This window comes from Apaloderma vittatum, unplaced genomic scaffold (genome assembly GCF_000703405.1).
Source record: "Apaloderma vittatum isolate BGI_N311 unplaced genomic scaffold, ASM70340v1 scaffold6220, whole genome shotgun sequence".
NCBI lineage: Eukaryota > Metazoa > Chordata > Aves > Trogoniformes > Trogonidae > Apaloderma > Apaloderma vittatum.
In genome coordinates, this window is record NW_009696098.1 from 79,534 (window position 1) to 98,470 (window position 18,937).

The 18,937-nt window shown below is 36.5% G+C and overlaps 1 protein-coding gene across 1 annotated transcript in view; it reads left to right on the forward strand.

The window, feature by feature from the left end:
* LOC104276941 (ephrin type-A receptor 6-like) overlaps window positions 1-17,467 on the forward strand; it is a gene marked incomplete at both ends in the record, with an annotated part of 25,966 nt that extends 8,499 nt beyond the window's left edge. Inside the window, 4 exons of the mRNA XM_009873427.1 lie at window positions 1,803-1,911; window positions 5,953-6,023; window positions 8,878-9,003; window positions 17,282-17,467. Coding sequence (XP_009871729.1) covers window positions 1,803-1,911; window positions 5,953-6,023; window positions 8,878-9,003; window positions 17,282-17,467 — 492 coding nt within the window. The remainder of the gene's footprint in view (window positions 1-1,802; window positions 1,912-5,952; window positions 6,024-8,877; window positions 9,004-17,281) is intronic.
* Window positions 17,468-18,937: the final 1,470 nt, after the last annotated feature.

Sequence of the window (18,937 nt, forward strand, 5' to 3'; positions counted from 1 at the left end):
TTTGCAAATCTCTTTCTCCTATTAAAAAACAGAAGAAAAGCAAAAAAGGGGGTTGCAATTTGTCCTCTCACTTCCATTGCAGAGATGGGCAAGATTAACTCATCTGAAACCTCTTCCTCTATTTACAGTCTCAAACTGTCCCTGGCTGTAACATTCTGCAATGTTTAGCACAACTCCCACTAGTCTGAAAATTGTATTCATCGTTTGACTTTGAGAGCCTGTTATTATTTGCATTGTTACTTGTGTGACATGATATTTGTTATGCTGTATTTTTCCAACTAAATCTGACCCCATGGAACATAACCAATACAGAGCTAGAATTCACTCCCTTAACATCACTAGATACCATTTTGGAGATTAGCTATTCAGTGAGTATTTGCTACATCATTTATTGGAATATATGTGTATTTAGTTTGTCTGTGGAGAGCTTATGACCGCGAATACTGAATGCCTTATAATTTACTGCCTGTGCATATCTCCATTAAATTATATGGACAGAAGTCTAACACCAGAAATTTTACAAGCTGTTTTTGCTGAAGATTTGACATAAACTCCTATTGTTTTTATTTGCTTTTCTACTATTACAAAGCTTGTTTACACTGCTAATTTCTAAACCACTCACAAATAATATTTAGAAGCCAAATGTTTTTCCTGAGAACAGCATTTTATGAGGCTTTGGGCAGCAATGTGTGCATTGTACTGGGCTTCATCAACTGCAGAGTAAAAGAACATAGCCTGCTGAATTCTAGGCAGCAGCCTAGGTGATTTCCCTAGGCTTTAATCATCTAATGCCTAACGAAAGCTGAAGATTTTGTTTGTAGAACAGCTTGCAAGTTTACAAAATTAAAGTTCCTTTCCTGATAAATCTAAATTTTTTTTTCTGCATCTACTACTGTTGTCAGAGGTCATTGAATAGAATTATTCTCCTTCCCAAACAATGTTATGTTTCTCATTGAAACAGAAAATAAGAATGAGGTAAATATCATATGGTGAAAATGTTCAAGTGTAACTGAGTTTGAGATATAAAACTTGGGAGTCACATGAGAGGAGATAGAGGAAAAACTGGGCCTAATTCTTTTTCTGAGTATTTGGACAGTGAGGACCAACCAGACTGTAAGTAGGTACTTTGTTAATGTGAAGATTTAATATTTTACAGAATAAATTAAGTGTCTAGAGAACAGATACTTTCACAGTCTTTTTTTAACTCACAAATGCCCTACAAAAAGCAGAAAGAAAAGCACAACTCGCAAGAAAATAGGGGTTTTTCAACTACAGTGTTGCCAGTCAGCAGAGCATGTTATAGGTAAAATTATATACGTTTTGTGACAATAAAACTAAACACCAGACATACAGAAGGGTATGCAAGGCTAAATATTGTGTGCTTTTTCTGCTCTGCTTTCTTCTGAACCCAGTTTATTATCTCTTACATACGTAGCACTGCTGCTGACTTCGCTGAACTAGCTGGAAGGAGAGAAGTTAGATACAGGAGAATTAGATGCAGGATTAAGCTAAATAAAGCTAAAGAAAAAATGTGTTCTAATTTTGTCATACTCAAACTTTAGTAAATTGCAAGTCTCTGACAATGGCATCTCCTCGTTTGAAAAATCTGTAAGTATCCTCTCCCCTTCATTGTTGGGATGTGGATTATGCTTTTTCATTTCACAGGCACGTTTGCATCTGATGTTCTTGCTAAGCACCAAGGAAACTAATTGCAACATTTGACCAATGAAATTATATCACCCGTTCTGGAAGAACCCCAGGTGATGAAGCTTTAACCTCTTTTCTCCGTACTTCTCTTTCAGCTTCTGATATGGCTGCAGAGCAGGGACAGATTCTTGTAATTGCCACTGCTGCTGTTGGTGGATTCACTCTCCTGGTCATCCTCACTTTGTTCTTCCTGATCACTGGGAGGTAATTAGCACTAAAATATTCTCATGTACTCAGGGTCAGAGGCGACCAAAACTAAGAATTTAAGAATAATAGTGAAGTCATTAAATCACATTTTCAGTGCTAAAATAAGCGTTAGGTACTGAAGGGTGAATGTCCTCTTTTTTAAGCATTGCTTATACTCACAGTCCTATTGTGAGTGTTGTTTTTCACAAAAACACACTTTTGGGAGCTAAGTAATTATGTGAAACCAGGAAATAGTTTGGCTATTGTTAAAATAAGTTTCTGGACTCTTTTCCTGCAGAGTGAGAGTTTAAAAATACAGTGTACCTGTACCCTCAAGGCTATGACATTAGAAGACAATAAAAAAACAAAAAACACAGTATTTTTTACCTAATCTCACAAATATCAGTTGCAAAGCTTTGCAGGGTGTAAACTTAGGATTTTTGATATTTTGGGATTAGCAATGTAGCTTGCTAAATACACTTGTGAGTGGGCAATTTTTTATTGCTTTTGCTATGTTAAATTTGTAGGGAACATCACACACAATTCTGTACATGTTATGTATGCAGGTTTCTGCATCTATTAAGATAAAACATAAGAATTATGTAATGAAATTAAACTAAAGAGAGCTCTACTCTGGAAAACTAGAGTGTTTCTACTGCCTGTGAAATCACTGGTGAACAGAAAATAGCTTCCTGAAGGCCCTGTTTTATTGCTTTTTTTGTCTTTTTTTTAAAATTGGATTGAAGATATCCCAGTGAAATTTATATTACAGCAGTACTGTTCACTGGCAGGAGAATTCACCTGTCTGGACAAGGATTATTTTTTATAGCTACCCTGATTCTTATATCTGAAGTTCTTTCAGTGCGGTGCTGATGGTCTACTTTCCTTCAGTTGATGTGTTGATCAGGATCAAATAATGACATTATGCAAATTGGATGAAAAAGCATTTTGATTTGAGTGGCCTGATGCCATGCTCAATTACACCCTGAAGGTTTTAAGGGAACTCAGAAATTCTAATTGGACATGCTAAAAAACGCACATAGAGGTCAGAACGTGAGTCCTTGCTGGAGTTCAGATGCCCAAAGACGTAGCTGCTTCCATGGTGCTTTGTTTCCTGTTTCACTGTGCTCCCTGGTGTTTCCTGTGTGATTTCAGGACTTCACCTGTTTTACAAAGAAGCAAAGCAGAATTTCAGAGAACAGGGGCATTGTGCTCTGTCCCTCCTCTATCCTTTTGCCCTCTCCTTCCTTCGTACACATAAAACAGCTGGTGGAAGAGCCCCCATGTGAGGAGAATTCTTTGTGGAATTTCCTTCTTGCCTGGTTTGGGAACTGAAAAAATCCAGAGTTGGGATGGGATTCTGCACTATTCCTATTCTGGTTTAAAGCCTGTGTTTACACTTAGAGAAAAGATAATTACACTGGCTCCTGAACATGATAATGATCATCACAGATGGGGCCGATATCGATAAATGGTGATGCACTTTCAGATTTGTAATTAAGCTTCTGTTTTATTGGTATAGCAGTACCTCTAATTTGAAAAGCAAGTCAAGTCCTGTCAGTGTAGGCCAGGGGTTTTATTTGTAGTGTAGGCCAGGGGTTTTGTTTGCGGCACTCCAGCAACCAAATATGGCACTACAGTTACTACCATTACGTGAATTAATGCTCTCTGCTAAATAATAAAACAAGTTAAGTCTGACATTCTGTTGAAGTTAATGGGAGCAATTAACATTGGAACATATTGTGACCTGAGATAATCTTAGAAGCTAAGTAAATATTCCTGTAATTACTACAAACACTGACAAACAGTGGGGTCTTTCAGAAGAGAGAGAGGACTTGCTCAGACAAAGACAAACTTTTGGAGAAACCAGTTGTGTGGAATCCATACGTGGAATCATGAAATGTAATTGAAATACATCCTTTAGAAAAAAAAACTCACTGATCTCAGGAATGAAAAAGAAATATGGAAACAGATTTCTTTCTGTATTTATTCCTCCTGTTTGCTAATATTAAGGATATCAGAGATTCTCTTAGCTTTCAAACATCATATTCAACAGGAACTTTTCAATTACATAAGATATGAATTCATTTTGAAGTGCCACTTAAATGCAGTGATAAGAGCGTATTCCACAGAAGACAGAGCAAGAAAATTTTGAATAAATACTCAATTTACTCTAGGACTGGAGGCAAATTTCTGCATGAAAAATGGGATTGGTACCCTACAGATGTGCTGTTTAGAATTAACAATTTGATGAGCTGTCGAGTCACAGGGCTGCTGATGAGCCTATTCATAATGGAGAGGCTGGGTTAAATGAGCACCTGCCTCTGCACTTTGCTGAGTGATTACCCACCAAGAGCAAGCAGGAAGCACGGCTGTCAACTGCAGATAGAAAAATGAAAGCAACAGAGACTTCAAAGCGCAGGGTATGCAGGGAGGTGAGGGTCTTGGCTAAATTCCAGGAAATGCAATGTTAAAGCACAGGGTGATTTATTCTTATCATTATAGAAATTACTCCTCTCTGATTGTTCTGTAGCCAACGCTAACAGGGAATGGTGAGCTGAAGCTGGAAGACTCCTCTGCTGGTGATTACTCATTGGCTTCTGTAGTCAGACTTTGGGGCCACATGCATTGGAAAGAGTTAAAGCTTTGTTTCTTTGACTGCTCCATTGGGTAGACACTTTTAAGTTTAAGAGCTCATGTTCACTGTTCCTGGTAGTTGGCACCCTACAGACCAGTTGTTCAGATCCTAAAAATGGCACTGGCATGCTTAGTGGGCTCAGCAACTGCTGTACAATCTAAAGATTGCAACAGAAGCTGAGAATCCACTGGTTGCTGTTTCCCTCTGTAAGGGTACATAAGCACGACAGCTTCAGAATTTTCTGCCTTTCGATTGTTCATCATCGCCTCTGTAGCAATGGATGAATTTGTGAGTGTTCCTACTCTGTTTCAGTAGTTTAAATGAACCATTGAAAGGAGATGGATGTGTTCACATATTTCTCCTAACTCTGTTATTAGTATTTTACTGGATACACTATCTATAATTTTATTTTATTTTATGAGGCTAGTAATGAATACACAGAGGTCAGTTATTTTTTTCAAGCTTGTCTTGGACCTGAATGTCACACCAGAGCACATGTCCACATGCACTGCTGTTCTCCACTGGGCTCAGTGCCCCAGCAGCCATTAGTCCTTAGCACTCAGACTAAAATATTTCCCCCCAAATCATACTTTTTAGACTGTTCAGTGAGTGAGAAAGAACTTAAGACCGAGGGCAAGTATTTTGGTTTTTTCTTGACTGAAACAGTTGCTCCTGTCATGTGACCCTCTAAATTGGCATTAACAGTCCTGCAGGTAGGCAGCGTTCAGGCTAGGGAATATTTCATTACAGGGAACCTGAAAGCTTGCCATGTGGCAGTTTTTGCCAACATAACCTTGCATTGTGAGGTAAGGTCACTAACAGTTCATGAACAACTATAGAATTTTGTGTTGTTTGCCAAGGATTTGCAATATGCTAAATCATCATATTCACAGAGCAGACTATGTATTTTTTATCCTATATGATAGTTGCTATCTTAGAAGAAATAATAAGTTAGTGCCTGGCTCAACTCAGGGGAAAAAAAAAAGTGGTCTTGATGTGAAAAAGTATTTTCTTTATTCACGAAACATGGTGAAGCTGTAGAAACTATTATGAGAAAATGCGAGCTTTTTGACTCACTGACCCCGTGAAGGTTAATAGAACAAGGTTTAATTAGCACAGACCAATGTATGCAAACAAGAATGCAGGGAAGTAATAATTTATTAAAGTATCAGGATTCTTTGTAGGAGTCAAACTTGAACTTATGTAGTCATTTTTGTACTAATCCTTCAATCATGATTTTTTTTATCTAATCTAATTATTTGTAGTTCTTCATGCGTATTTCTCTCTTTAGATTCATAGCTAAGTATACATTCCCAATGCAAAAATTTTGGCTTTCATAAAAGTGCCAATAAAACTTAATGTACATTTATTTTATGTATGACAAGTATTTTTATTAAAATCTTACCTGTCTTTCTTAAAAGATGCCAGTGGTACATAAAGGCCAAAATGAAATCTGAAGAGAAAAGAAGGGCTCATTTGCAAAATGGACATTGTAAGTACTTCAACATTGTGCTACATAATATCTACATCATGTTTTAAGTGAAGAATTCTGTTTTCTATACAGTCTTTGCCCTTGATATTTTTATCTGACCATTTGACTAGTTCCTTATTGTCTACACTACCAAGGGTGTTTATTTTTATTTGTATATCCTCTTGAATAATTTCACTGAATTCACTGTAGTTAATAAGTATTTTTAGTATTCTATTAATAGTATTTACCAGTTTTTCAGATATATTTGAGTTCTCAGTTGATCTGTGCCATAGCAAATTGTCTGCTTCGAGACTCCTCTCTTGATGACTATGTGCCTTATTTGTATCCCATTCACTTTGGCTTTAGGGATCTACACTTCCAGCCATCCAAGAAATAAAAAATGGAATGGGTTGTCTTCCCTCATGTTCCTGCTCACTCATCAGTAGCGTGAGAGAAAATCCTCACAATCTCTCCTGGACAATGTATTAGTTTACTTAGTTTGGTTTAGCTACTTAGTTTAAATTACTAATCTCGGTCTTTTATGTTAGAGTAGATATTTAAAGTTGTTATTTATTCAAAGGGTATTATGCAAAGGGTAATAAATTAAATTTTGGGGGGGTCATTTCTTATTACATCCCTGGAAATACTATGGTCAGGACAGAAGTTAAGTCACCAGAAGTAAAATCTTTTTTCAGATGGACAACGCTATATCCAGCCAAATTGCTCTTTCTGTCAAGGAAAAGGGCACATCTCCCCATAAAGGATATTTCCTAGGAAGATTTTTTTGTCATTTGTTTCCAGACATGATCAGAAGGGAAAGAAAATAAAAACCTTCCTGCTGGAGAGTTTGGTATATGCCTCTGAGGACATGACTGAATTTGAGAAAAGCCTCACCCAGTGTCTTTCAGGCCAGCTTAAATGATGACTGTATTTCATGTTGACACAAAGCTTCATACCAGAGGCTTCTCATTCATTTGCAGTTATCTCAGCATCAGACTTGAGCGGCCAAGTTTCTACTCATGTATGCTCCACAGAACCAAGGATAGAGAGGAATCACTGTGATTTACCCCAAAAGAAAACCATCTCCAGTTCATCTGTCCTCTCCCAAGGGAGCTTGGTGTGAGTTAAAGGAAGATTTCAGGAAATAAATTCTTTGAAAGGAGTTAGAAAGTGATCTTGCTGATACTATGACATCCTGTGATGTCTGGTGTCCTCTCCATTTCTGTATGATGTGTGTGCCCCATTGGCAGTGATCCAAACAGCTGTTGCACACTGCTTTAATGGAGCCCAGCCACATTCATGTGTCCTGAGCGTGTGTTCTTCACCTAATGCGTTTAGGCTCATAAGATAATGAGATGCTTTAGACTCAGCTACTAAGTGACAAGAGGAAGAAGGCTGAGAGGCACTTAATTTTTTAAAAATATGTTCTTTAAACCCAGCTCAATACTCTCCTCTTATCATGATAAGTTCATGCATTATCTACATCAACTTCTGTTAATGGACTGAAAATTTTCTGGAACTTAATCACTGCATGGCAGCAGCCTAAAAAAAATTCTCATCCAGATAGTCCAAGAGAAACAATGTAAGTTCTTGGGACATGCTATACTCAAGAACACAAGGGATATTAACCATGCCAGAAAATTATGGCTTTCTGGAGCCTGCCAAAACAATCTGGCACCAACCCACCATGGCCATCTCCAAGGAAGCAGACAGAAATTATCAAAGTCTTGTAAATGGATTTGGATCTTTTTCTTCTCATCTTGCACCTGGTGCTCTGATGTTCCAGCTGATTAGAAGAGAACAAAGCAGCGCAACCCTCCAGGACCTATCCTTGGAGAAAAGGATCTCAGAGTTTGGACCTGTTGGCAAAAGAAATGTTAAGCCATCCGCCCGTAAATTGAAGGAGTGAATTAGAGCACACTATTTTCAAAGAAAAGGACAGATTGCCTAAACTGCCTAAGGAGCAGCAATAATTTATCTTGTCCGAAATAACATTTTCCTTAAAACTTAGATATGGTGCGGCTTTTTTTTCCCTAAGGAGAAATTTCCAAAAACTTTGTTGTCTTCATTTCCCCGCCTGAAATGCTGTACCTCAGGAGATGCTTGTGTCCAGCTGGGACATAGTAGTTTCACACTGTTTTGTCAGTTGAATACCAAAGGCTGAGTTTTTAAAGGCCTTTGACTTTTTGTTCGTATGTGACATTGTAAACTCTGGGTCCCATGTAGCTAGCAAATATGACAATAACTAGAGGCATAAATGATATTTGGATAACCTAACAGTCATATTTCCTCTGTTCTTTAACACTGGTAATCAGTTATCATTGCAAGCTGAAAGGATGTTTCATATAACAACGCACTGCAGCAATCTTGAAGTTTCTACGCTTTCAGTCACCCAGAACATCTCAGATTTAAGCAAGGTCCCAAAGGACCTTGCTTAAAGTTCCAGACAGTACTTTTGAATAGTTTTACTAGTATTGGGTTGGCAGAGGCTTATCTTCTGTCTATGGAGTACTAACACCCAGCTCTTTCACGTCCCAGAAGTCTCACCTAAAAAAGCCACTTGAAGGATAAGAGGAAGTGTTTAAGTCTGTGCTCAGTCAGTCTTTGAAGGTCTTAGTGCTGACAGCAAATGAGGACAACTCATGTGCTGCCTTCTTAGTTTCTGTGAAATCAATAAAAAGCATTAGTACTTTGGTGTCATTATCCTCTTCTGATTGGTTCTGGAACTTTAAATATGGAAGATTTGGTATATTATTTCTAATCCTTTCAATTTTCTAGTCAACAGCAACAACAAGGGAAAAAAGATAAAATCATATTGTTACAGTGCATGAAAGTCAACAAATTCTTTATTCTTAGTATTTTCTCTTTTTTGCAGTACGTTTCCCAGGAATCAAAACATATATTGATCCAGACACATATGAAGACCCTTCCCTTGCTGTCCATGAGTTTGCAAAGGAGATAGATCCTTCAAGAATTCGTATTGAGAAAGTTATTGGAGCAGGTAAAAGTTAACCCACTTCAAAAATGTCTGGGCATGGAAAGGCTGCTTTACTCAAGTCACCAGTATAACGCAAGTGGTCACGTATAGCGCAAAATGTGAGCATATTTCTCTGATAGCACCAGTTCCCTCTCAAGTGTGGTGTACATGAAGTATTGTATTTGGCTAATGTTCCATGTATGGGCATATTCAAAAGAGTTGTTGAGAGGCAGATTCTCCAAAGCAATTGATTAATCCCAAACCTTTTATAAGGCTTTATCAGTTTTGGGGGTAGAGTTGGTTTTTTGGTTGTTTTTCTCTTTGTTAGGGAGTTTTTTTGCCTCCAAATGTCCTCAAAAACACTGTTTCACTCAGTATTTGTCCTAGGTAGTGTCACATATTCTCTGTCACTGAGGGGGAGATTAGATCAGGATCACTTTCTGAGAAGCAATAAGATCAGAATATTAAAGACTGAGAACAAAAGTATTCTCAAATACGAATCAGGAGGAGTACGAGGGGGGAAATGAGAGAGTGACGTGGGATAGGCTTTCTTGCTAAGGGAGGTAACATGCCCCTTATATTTTCACATATCTTACCCTCTGCTAATGTGCTATTTTTATAGACGTGCCTGTTCTGTGCATTAAGTGTTATCCTCTTGTCTTAGCTTTGGTTAACTTGTCAAATTTTGCTGCTCAGGAAAGTGCTATGTGTTTCCACGCATTCATTTTTGGAAGGTCGTTGTAGGAGTATAGGCCCCTAGAGTTTGCTAGGGATCCTGATGGCAGCTCAGTAGTGACAGAAAACACACCTTCTTGCTTAACACAACGAAAGCAGAAAACTTGTAAAGATCAGAGTCTAGTAAAACCTTTTCTTGTGTTCTGACTATCTAGGGCACATAGCATTTCGTCACTGACCAGGTCCTGAGATTGTTTCCTCTGGTTTACTCAGCTGTAATTTGCTGAAGACTTAGAGAGAGGCCTTACAAACTTACCTAATTAATAGATCTTAATACATGGCTTGTGACCAACATGTTGCTCAGAAAGGCCACCAATATTTCTCACAGTTATAACAAATTGAAACCAAAAGTAGACTGTTAAGGGGAGTCTGGGGTTCCTGTGGTGCATTGCATCCTCTGTGTTGTTACCGACACACTGTCAGTGGCTGGGAAGCTTCAGTCATTTCTCAGCCCCAACAGAAGGGAAAGGTGGGAGAGCTAAGGGTCTGTGTCAGAAATTTTGATTAACATAGGAACAGAATCCTGAGCTCTAATTCCAGCTCTGAAATTTCACTTCTTCCTGTGGACAACATTAACAGTATACCTGTCTTCAGTTTACATGATCTAGATATTTCTCTGTGTCCTTAAGATATTGACTGAGTTTTGTAAAGAGCTGTCTTAAAAGTACTTACAATACTGACTACACAAGCGTTTTGTCATCTCACCATAACTTTATTTCATTAGCAATAATTACTGTGTTCCATATTCTAATGCCCATCTTTGAGCTGTCCTTTCTGTGCTTTAACAATGCTGTTCTATTACTTACGAAGTCATTACCAACATACAACTACTTTTTAAAAACCTTATTTACTTTCTCTAACTTTGATGACATCAAGAAGAAAATAAAATAATTCACAGTGCAACATACTACAAAAATCAGAGTTACATCTTGTAGAAGGACATCAGTGGAAAAAAAAATTAATTTACTTGTAGTGAACTCACCAAAGATCTCACACTAGCAAGTATTGTCAGGAAAAGTACTAACGGAAGATATAATGTACTGTGATCCGTCTTTATTTCATATATCTCAGTCACTCGAGAAAGAAGCAGTATTTTTTGAGATCCCTCATTTAATGATATGTTACTACACTGATACCAATGGAAATTACTGCAGTGTTTCTAAAAAGTGTTTTATACACTAGAAAATGTCATCTAAATAATATAACACAAATGAAACCAGATCTGTTAAGCAGGGGAGAGAAAATACTGCCCCAAAAGTAAGAGTGTTTCACACTGCAGTCCATGTCACTGGAGTACTATAGAGTTTACCTGATTGCCTAAGCTAGATAATACATAGCTGGCACTGTGCACCAGTGGAATTATGAGGTTGAGAGAGCCCCCAGAGGGCTGACTTTTGCAGAAAACATTCTATCTGATTTCCTTTATTTCTTCCTTTTCTTCAGACATATTGTAGATATTGATGTCGTAGATTATAAAGCATATTGAACTACATAAAGCATGGTATAACTGCTGATTTCAAAGCATACAACAGACAAGGATCAAGCTTATTGATTTTAGTTCACATGAAAATTGTGTCCTTATTCTCAGCTTAATTCATTTATGAAAATTCTTTACTCAGCTTCTATGTCCCTTTTCTTGCATATGGGGGAGTGAATTTTTGCCTGCTTTGGTATATTTTATTTCTATATTTTTTATCTTCAAAAATTACTTGGGTAATCTGCCATCTTCAAAGATATTTGCCTAGCAGGACTTGCCAACTGGTCGAAATGAAATTTAAACCCATTTCCATGCAGGCAAGATACAGGTTAAATACCGTGCCTGAGGCATGGAGGGTACAAATTCTCAGAGAGTTCTCCAATAGCTGCTAGGGGATATAACATATCATTATAATTCACAGCAGTGCTAAAGCTTTTTTCATGCCTTTTCTCTAATTCTGTATTAAACATTGCAACTGGATGTAAAATGAATTTCTTACAATGGGTGAATCGCTTTTGGAAGAAGTTTACAGTTTTCACCTAAGTGAAATAGCAAGTGAAAATTTTTTACAAAATGAAACATTAAAATCTCCTAAGAAGTTAAGAGATGCATTTCTTGAATTTGTTTTGTTCGAACATTTAGTTTTGATCAATGATTTTTATTCTTTGTTTCTGTAATTTTTCCTGAAAGAAATTTCCAATCTGTTTTTCAATGCAAAAAGTCATGCCTAAAAGCTCTTGACAATTTGCTAGATGCAGTGCATATGGCTTTGACACTTAAGGCAAGTATTTTTTTCAGCTTACCTAACTCTGTGCTCAAGTTATCTTTTAAAGTATTAGGTAATTGTAATCTTGTATTATGTGAATAGGAAGTGTACATTTTATTATTTGCTGCTAAGTAATCTATCTGAGGATATTGTCATCAAATCAGAAGTAGTATTCTCAAGTAAAGCTACTGATTATTGCTGTCTGATTACGGCACTGTTAAAAGTTAAAATTTCCTAACCGCTCACTTACTTCAGACAGACCTACGCTACAGACTTGTAAAACAAAGACTTCCTATTTTTGTCCTATATATCAGTCTGCACTTAGAAATGCAAAATCTAAGAGCCCTTGAGCATATTTACTTACTTATGCTCCATCATACAGGTACATCTCAATGGTGCCCAAGACATTGGGATTTCTCTGCAATCATATATTAGCCATGTTATACAGATAATTTGGTCTGCTCCTTTGGTGCCAAGTACTAGGAACATAGAGGTAGTACTACGTGCTATAAAAAAAGAGAGCAAATATCTAAAATTGTAGCTTACACACTGACTGTTCCACGTAATGGTATTTTTCCATAAGATACTAAAAGCAGATTCATAGAAAGTGGCAACAAATGGTCAAATTGAAAAAGTAGGTAGATCTTCAAGCAATAACAGCAGATTGGAAAATGGCCTTTAGTAGTACAAAATCAAGATGAGATTTGGTATGCAATAGTCAGAGATATCACAGCCTAAATAAAAAGAGAATGTCTATATATTTAGCTGTAGGTTTAATAAACATTTGTATTTCAAGTTCACATCATTAGGCATGTAATAATAGAAAACGCAAAGCAGCAACAGTTTAAGGAAAGATGCTGAGCTTGTGAGATTACTTGAAGAAAAAAAATGAAATAGTGCAAACTCTTGCTAAAATCCTTTCTCAGATCCTCCTAGTGGACATTTACCGAGTTGATGTTTTTGAATGCAGCCCCTATATTCCATGGAGCCCATTAATTGAAACTTTGATCTCAGCTCTCCCAGTCTTCCCCATTGGCATGCTTTTGGTGTTCCAGTACATCTGCAAACTCTCTGAATTACTGTCTTTCCTTCTGGTACTTTGGTGAAAGTAGAGCAAGTCAAATACAGACTTTGCAAAGTCCTCTCTAAATTATTCATGTGTTACTTACTCCACGTGTAGACACATGAGATCTGCATTAAAGTAACAGTATCTGCACATAAATCCAGACTTAAAATGGATATGTACTCTGGTTACTTCCCCTGAGTGGCTTCCTATCATCTCCTACCTTACATCTGATGCATCTGATAAAAAAAAAATACTGCTTTGATTGAATGAATCCAATTTAATAGCTGTTAGTGTCTCTTTTGGTAGTCTTTGAATAACTTCTGCTGATATTTTCGTTTAAACTGGAGGGTAGAGGCAGTGGAAATTGCAGTTTAATCAAATATTCATAATATCAAGCAGATTACAATACCAGAAGCAAAACAGACCCTATTTGTAAGTGCTTAGCTTATGTTTCTCATAGTAACATAAACCAAATAAACAGGCATTAATGAAGTTCCTATTCTAGCAATAGATGCTCTTTAAATCCTGAAATTGGTTAGGCCATTCCCTTTTATTTTATAGACTAATTATGACAACATTTTACTGTTGTTTATTTTGATATTGTGTATTCTTGCATTCAAAATTCTTGGCTGAGGGTTTTTTTTGTCACTAGTATTTAATATTCCATGACATCTCCTATTAGTTCATTACAAAGATCACCGGGTGCCTTTTTGTTGATTCCCACAATTTGCCATCTATTGCCATTGTTGTAGATATTCTACAGATGATTCGTTTCACACTTCATATTGAGCTTGCTGTACATACTGACTTAGTATTATTTGATTTTGTCCTGTCCATGACACTTCTTTCTGCTCAATCACTTCTTGCTCTGGTTTAAGGCTTCAGCACCTATTCGTGGAAGGACTTCCCAGAGGTAGTTTGTCAAGTCTGTCTTAAAAGTTACAGTTAATCCTCTTCTCTGTTTAAATGTTGAATCTCCAGGAAGAGGACAACTCTTCAATTTTTCACAGAGTACACTATATTCTTTTTATAATCTGAATCTTCTACAAGTTCTCCCACAGGTCTAATGACTGGGGAAAATGAGCTGAGCTGTATTTGGTGCTGTGACCTTTCAGTTCTATCAGTATTACAAATTGCAAGACATTTGTTTTGATCCCATTTAGTAATACCAAACTGCATATTAGTCTTTTAAGTGACTGACTATTCCTATTCCTAGACTGCCCAATTAGCTTCTTTTTGTATAACATACAGTAAGAGGTATGGGGTTTGTATCATTAAACCAGGGATTATTTACGCTTTATTAAAGCTGAACAGACAATGAACTCTATCTTTTTCTCTAGTTATCACCAGCTTTTACCCTGGAGCAAGGAAAGCTGTTGACTTCGTTGACATCTGGCTCTTAGCTTCTACTTATTACACCTGGAGTCATGAACCTTTACTGCTGCAGGGTCAACATTTGTCTTGTTTATCTTCAAACTTGTGCAAAGAGACTCCGATTTTTAGATTTTTAAACCTCCCTTTCATTGTACACATTCCCCTTTGAATTTAAAACATTCAAAATTCTTTATCTTAACAAAAGTGGAGGAAAAATACTCTGGGATGAAATCTTGTCCAACTCTTTCTCAATGTAAATAGTTCAATGCTTTGAATTGTATCATTGATCTCTACCTAGTTTAAACCAGGACTAGAAGTTATTACACATACCTGAGGTTTCTAAATGTAGTAACTCTCTGTTCCGTGAACTGATCATCACTTACTGTCTGTTTGACATCACTTCACACAAAAATTGCTGTTAGTCTTTATGTGCACCAGTTTGTCAATCCCAATATCCAAGGGGAGTTAAATTTCTTTCTAACTGTACAAAGCATGCCTCCAAAAAAAGGGAAAAGTTACAGGTGAGGGAGGAAACATGATGTTCCTTCCCCTGCTTTGAATGTTGTACACATAATAAATCTTGGGATTGTAATTCCTTCACCTGCCTCCTTCAGTTCAATTCATTTCAAAACACTTGTTGAAGAGCCATTTACAGTCCCTAGGGTGTGAATGTCATTATTTATGAAATTCTAGTACTCTTGTATAACGTTTTACTAACAAAACGATTTATTCTATAACCCATGCTGTCCAAATTACTCTCAAAAATGTGATTTTGCCGTTCTGCAGATTTATTGATCATTAAATCTCTTTTAAAAACTAGGTATTATTTAAAAATCTGGATATTATTTAAAAATCTGGATATTTTCACTGTTTCATCAGGAGAAACAAATTGGAATTTTTTTCTCATGTTAGGCATTTAAGATTGAAAAACCAGTAGGATGCAATAAGTTTGTGGCTTTAGAGAGGCTGGATGTATCACAGAATAGAAGATTGTTATAGCATGTCTCCTTCAAAACATTCTGGCTTCATGACTATTTTATGATAGAACATAAAAAGTCCAAATTAACTACTACTTTTTTCAGTGGTAGTAGTCAGGCAAACAAACTTTCAAGAAGAGCCGTTAACTAATGTGGCAAAGTAATATAGAACAATCCCACCCAACTTCTCCTTCTGTCAAAAGATTGTCAGAGGGCTAGTCTGATGACATAATTTTTCTCACATATGCACACATCTTCAGGGAAGCACATGCTTTGACTTATTTTAAAAATTAAATAGAAATAGAACAAGTGAGTTTTTTTCTGGTAGAAAGAAAAGCTAGGACACTTGGCTTTTGCTAGCTGTTTAAGAAGCTACTAATTTAGAGGTTGTGTTCAGCATCTGTTAATTGTACTCTTGCACTTGATGATACCTCTGTTTTGAAGTGAAAGACAAGCTAGGAGATTGATTTTTAATCCCACCATTCTTCCTGGATCTTATTGTCTAATGAAACCGTATTTTGTTTTACTGGAAGTGACAAAATCTAATAAAATAAAACCTGTGTGACAATATTCATTCTAATCCTGTAACGTCAGGGAGTTGTTTTCTGAAGTGAAGCTTCTAATCCTAAAGCCTCTCCCTTCTAGATTCAACTCATATCTGGAGACACTGTTACAGGATAGGGCTCTCATGTTTGGGGCTTTTTTTGTCTCTCCACAAAGTTTAATGAAAACTAATTCAGACAGCGCCCAATGGAGGGGTTAAAAAATATTTTCTCTAGTTAAACATATATTTGTTTCTGACTCAGTTTTTGTTTTTCAACAATTCTGATTCCAAAATGACTTGGGTAGAGAATTTAGTTTTGCTGTACAAGTACCCTGCACTGAGAAGTGCTTTGAAATATTTTTGTGAACATTGTTTTTTCCATTTATTGAATTATGGTCCATTGAAAACTGACCTGCAGGCATCCAGTGTATTTGGTAGGGGCTTTCAACTTTTGAATGTCTTCAAGATCAAAGGAAAGCTGTGATTTCCATGCAAACTTAATTAGTAAATGTGTAAAGGGAACGTGAAGAGACATGCATTCTTCAAAGACCCTTACATACACATGAAAACATCAGGTGAAGCAAGCTTTGAGAGTCCTCTCATTACACAACGCAGTCCTGATTTGCTGAAACTGTTGGCCTTTGGCTGTCTGAGCAGTGAAACGTAATTAATTTCAAGTAGGTGTGTAAATCCAATTTGAGTAAGTCATGTGCAAATGTTTTGTTGGGGCATAATAGCATTGAGTATATTGTAAATGCTTTCTGTGATTGGAGGATAGTCAGATATTCTAATATTCTCATGGCATTTCTTTTCATATAGAACTTAGTGCATGACACCTCGATAGATAGATATTGCTATAAATAGATATTTTTCATATTTTGTCATCATTAGAATTAAATGTCCTTACATTCCTTCACCATCGCATGCTCACTTGTATCACAAACGTATTGGTATCAAAGTTCAGACTCAAAGTGTCAGTAAAGCAAGACAAACCCTGTTGTGGAGGGCAGGTGGTTTGGCTGCTGCAATGAAAGTACAAGTCCCCATGATGTGGTGGTGTGGCATTTGTTGCAAAGTAACACTGAATATTTTTCTTTCTGGGATATGATGACACGCAGGAACTTGAATATCTCATCCATTATTTCTCTGTCCAGTTCTACAGGATGTGTGAGTTTCTTCAATATTTTTTGCATTCGGGCTTCACTGAGAACTACAAATAACTCTGAACTTTTTAAAAAGACAGCTTTTAAGACAGCTACTGAAGGTTACTTTGAAAAATAAGGTGTTTAAGTTCAGCAACACAAACTGTACTGTAGTTCTTCAGGCACTATGGATGATCTAACAAATACTTTATCTATTTAAGGTGAATTTGGAGAAGTATGCAGTGGACGTCTGAAGACGCCAGGGAAAAGAGAGATACCTGTTGCAATTAAAACTTTAAAAGGTGGCTATGTGGACAGGCAGAGGAGAGATTTCCTGAGAGAGGCTAGTATCATGGGACAATTTGATCACCCAAATATAATCCGCCTTGAAGGAGTTGTTACAAAAAGTAAGTTACTATTAATATTTTTTGATGTTTTTTCCCATTCTATGTCATTTAGTATCAAAATAAAGCATTACTTCCACATGCAAAATAGATTGCAGTTCTCAGAAATTTTTCAGAGCATAAAGAGACAGCAGATACTTCAGAGTTTGGGACCATAATAGGAAATGCATAACCTGTTTTCAATTAGAAATATTTTAGTTTTATTTTTAAATAAAAAGAAATCTTCACTCAGATAAAGTCTTTACAGGTTCTTATGAAAAAGATTGTAGAGTTTGCGTACAGGTGAGTGGAATACCACAAAGAAAACCATGAATGTAACTGAGTTGACGATGAATTTAAATCGTCTTGTAAGGTAGCAGCTATAGTCTTATTTTCCCACAAGCACTCATTATTTATTTGGTTGTGTTTTACTGATTTTGGTACCAGAAGAGAGTAGTTTCCTATTTTAAAGAAATAAAATGTAAACTCTTCTAAATTTATTGTACGCTTCCAAAATATTCACTAAAATTCCAGAATAATCTATGGAATGCCTTACTCTTGATCACTCTTGCAGCTGCCAAGTGCCTCTGATATCTAGCATTTTTAGCAAGTTTACAGACTTTTCTGAAGTGCTGAAATACCTACTTATTTAAGTATTAAGTAAAAAGTCTTGTTAGCATGCATGTAATTTAATGCCAATTTCTTACAGTAATGATTAAAAAACTCAGAATTTGTACTCTTGTCAAAATTAATCATTGCCTCAACTAAACACTGTTGTTTGCTGATTTGCAGTACTTATATGTTTTAAAGATGTCCGTATAAAATAATGATGCCCTCTTTCAGTAACAGTAGATACAATAAATGTGAATATTTTCTGGTTTCACCTTATTACAATCAAAAGCTACATTTAGAAATCACAGAGGAAAGTATAGCTCCTGAACTCATGTTATTGCAATGGAATCTCAGTAAATTTATAGGATGAACTTGTTCAAATCTGTCTCTCCGTGGTTCTAAATTAAGATGAAGAGAATCTTTTTTTTTTTTCCTTAATACAGTATTGCAAGGATAAATTCATTATTTTGGAGGGAACACTAACAAAACTGATTACATTGCAGACTTCTGGAAAGATAAAGCTGAGTCTCCTCCATTGCTCTCCTGTCAGTAACTGCTCTGCTGACAGCAAACAAGAACACGAGTTAATACTGGATAAGCAGCACTGGAGATCTTTGTCAAGAGATGTAAATATGTAGGAACTTAATTAAATTTAGCTCCATGCTTCATAATGAGCAGCAGTTAAATTCCACCAGCCTTCATCAACATGGGCAGTTTATGAACCAGTATCCCCTGTATGACTAGGATCCATGTTGTGGATTCGGTAGTGTATGCCTCACTTCTGAAAAAGGCTAATGGCTGGGATATATGAATATTGTTTAAATCTAATTGGTGCACACAGAGTACAGTATAATGTACTTGGTGATAGCGTGATTGTTTAAT